General features: G+C 37.9%; 1 protein-coding gene across 1 annotated transcript; it reads left to right on the forward strand.

Moving 5' to 3' along the window:
* Window positions 1-6: 6 nt before the first annotated feature.
* On the forward strand, window positions 7-1,374 carry LOC105810428 (influenza virus NS1A-binding protein homolog; the record flags this gene model as incomplete). Its single annotated transcript, XM_012644425.1, has 5 exons — window positions 7-79; window positions 484-605; window positions 698-824; window positions 906-1,037; window positions 1,175-1,374. Coding segments are annotated over 5 exons (654 nt in total), but the record flags the coding sequence as incomplete, so codon positions are not given.
* Window positions 1,375-1,647: the final 273 nt, after the last annotated feature.

Below are 1,647 nucleotides of genomic sequence, written 5' to 3' on the forward strand. Positions count from 1 at the left end.
GAAAAGCCCATGTCGCCTATGCAGTACGCACGATCTGGCCTGGGAACAGCAGAGATGAATGGCAAACTCATAGCTGCAGGTAAGAACAGAAGGATGAGTGCTTTATCAGAAGCATTCAACTGGATAAGCTTGTAAATGGCTATTTGTTTATACTTGCTGGTGACATGCAAACTTGGGAAGAGAGGGTTTGATGTGCTTTCTTCCATGGCATTCCAAGAAGACAGGGAAATAACAAGTAAATACTATATCGAGTACGCCTAACCTTCAGTTCATTGTTGCTACTTTTTTTTAAAAAAACTAAACTGGGTAAATTTTTCTCGTAATTTTCAAGCCAAGACTAAGCAATTTACGCACACTGATGTTATGTTTCAGCTATAATAATCACTTAGTTAAAAACATCAACTAACGGGTCCTTTAAAACTTTTAACACTTTTTGGTCCAGTTTAATATTTTAAACATAAATCTTTGTGGTTCTTTCACCAGGTGGATATAATAGAGAGGAATGTCTTCGAACAGTTGAATGCTATGATCCACATACAGATAACTGGTCCTTTATTGCTCCTATGCGAACACCAAGAGCCCGATTTCAAATGGCCGTACTCATGGTAAGCACATTATGTTGCAGAAGTAACCCATATTTAGCTTTTTTCTCATAACTGCAGAATGGCAGAAACTCTCATCTCTCACTGTGGCACAGGGCCAGCTCTATGTGGTAGGTGGATCAAATGGACATTCAGATGACCTGAGTTGTGGAGAGATGTATGATCCAAACGTAGATGACTGGATTCCTGTTCCAGAACTGAGAACTAACCGCTGTAATGCAGGTAATAAACTTTTCTTCTGACATAGCCAGTATTTTAATATGGTAAATAATCGATACATAACCGTATTTTATACTTACATAGGAGTGTGCGCTCTGAATGGAAAGTTATACATCGTTGGTGGCTCTGATCCATATGGCCAAAAAGGACTGAAAAATTGTGATGTATTTGATCCTGTAACAAAGTCATGGACAAGCTGTGCTCCTCTTAACATTCGTAAGTTGATTTTTTTTCCTTAAAGTTGGATTTTTTAAAGACCTGTGAATCAACAGTGTATGAAATACACGCTTAAAATTTGGGAGAGATGTGGCAATAATCTTGGTTTGACTCGATTTTCCTTTTTCTTTTTATAGGTAGACACCAGTCTGCAGTCTGTGAGCTTGGTGGTTATTTGTACATAATCGGAGGTGCGGAGTCTTGGAATTGTCTGAACACAGTAGAACGTTACAATCCTGAAAATAACACCTGGACTTTGATTGCACCCATGAATGTGGCTAGGCGAGGAGCTGGAGTAGCTGTTCTTGATGGTAAGTGTTGGGATTCGGAGAGATGAATATATAGTGGCAAGAGTTTGTTCTAAAATGTCAGTGATAGCTACACACGTGTATAATTAAGAATTCAGAAACAGCCATCTCTTCCAATGCAGTGGGGATTGGTGGTTTGTCATTTAGAAATGTCTTTTCTAATCAGAGACTCATAATCCTTGATATATAACTTTTTTTTGGCCCATTTTCTAATATCATCACATTGATGTATAATACTTAAAATACATTAGTTTATCAATCTTTTGATGGATGATAGGTCATTTTCTTCCATAAACCATACC

Source organism: Propithecus coquereli, unplaced genomic scaffold (assembly GCF_000956105.1).
Source record: "Propithecus coquereli isolate 6110/MARCELLA unplaced genomic scaffold, Pcoq_1.0 Scaffold2118, whole genome shotgun sequence".
In the NCBI taxonomy this organism is placed as follows: domain Eukaryota; kingdom Metazoa; phylum Chordata; class Mammalia; order Primates; family Indriidae; genus Propithecus; species Propithecus coquereli.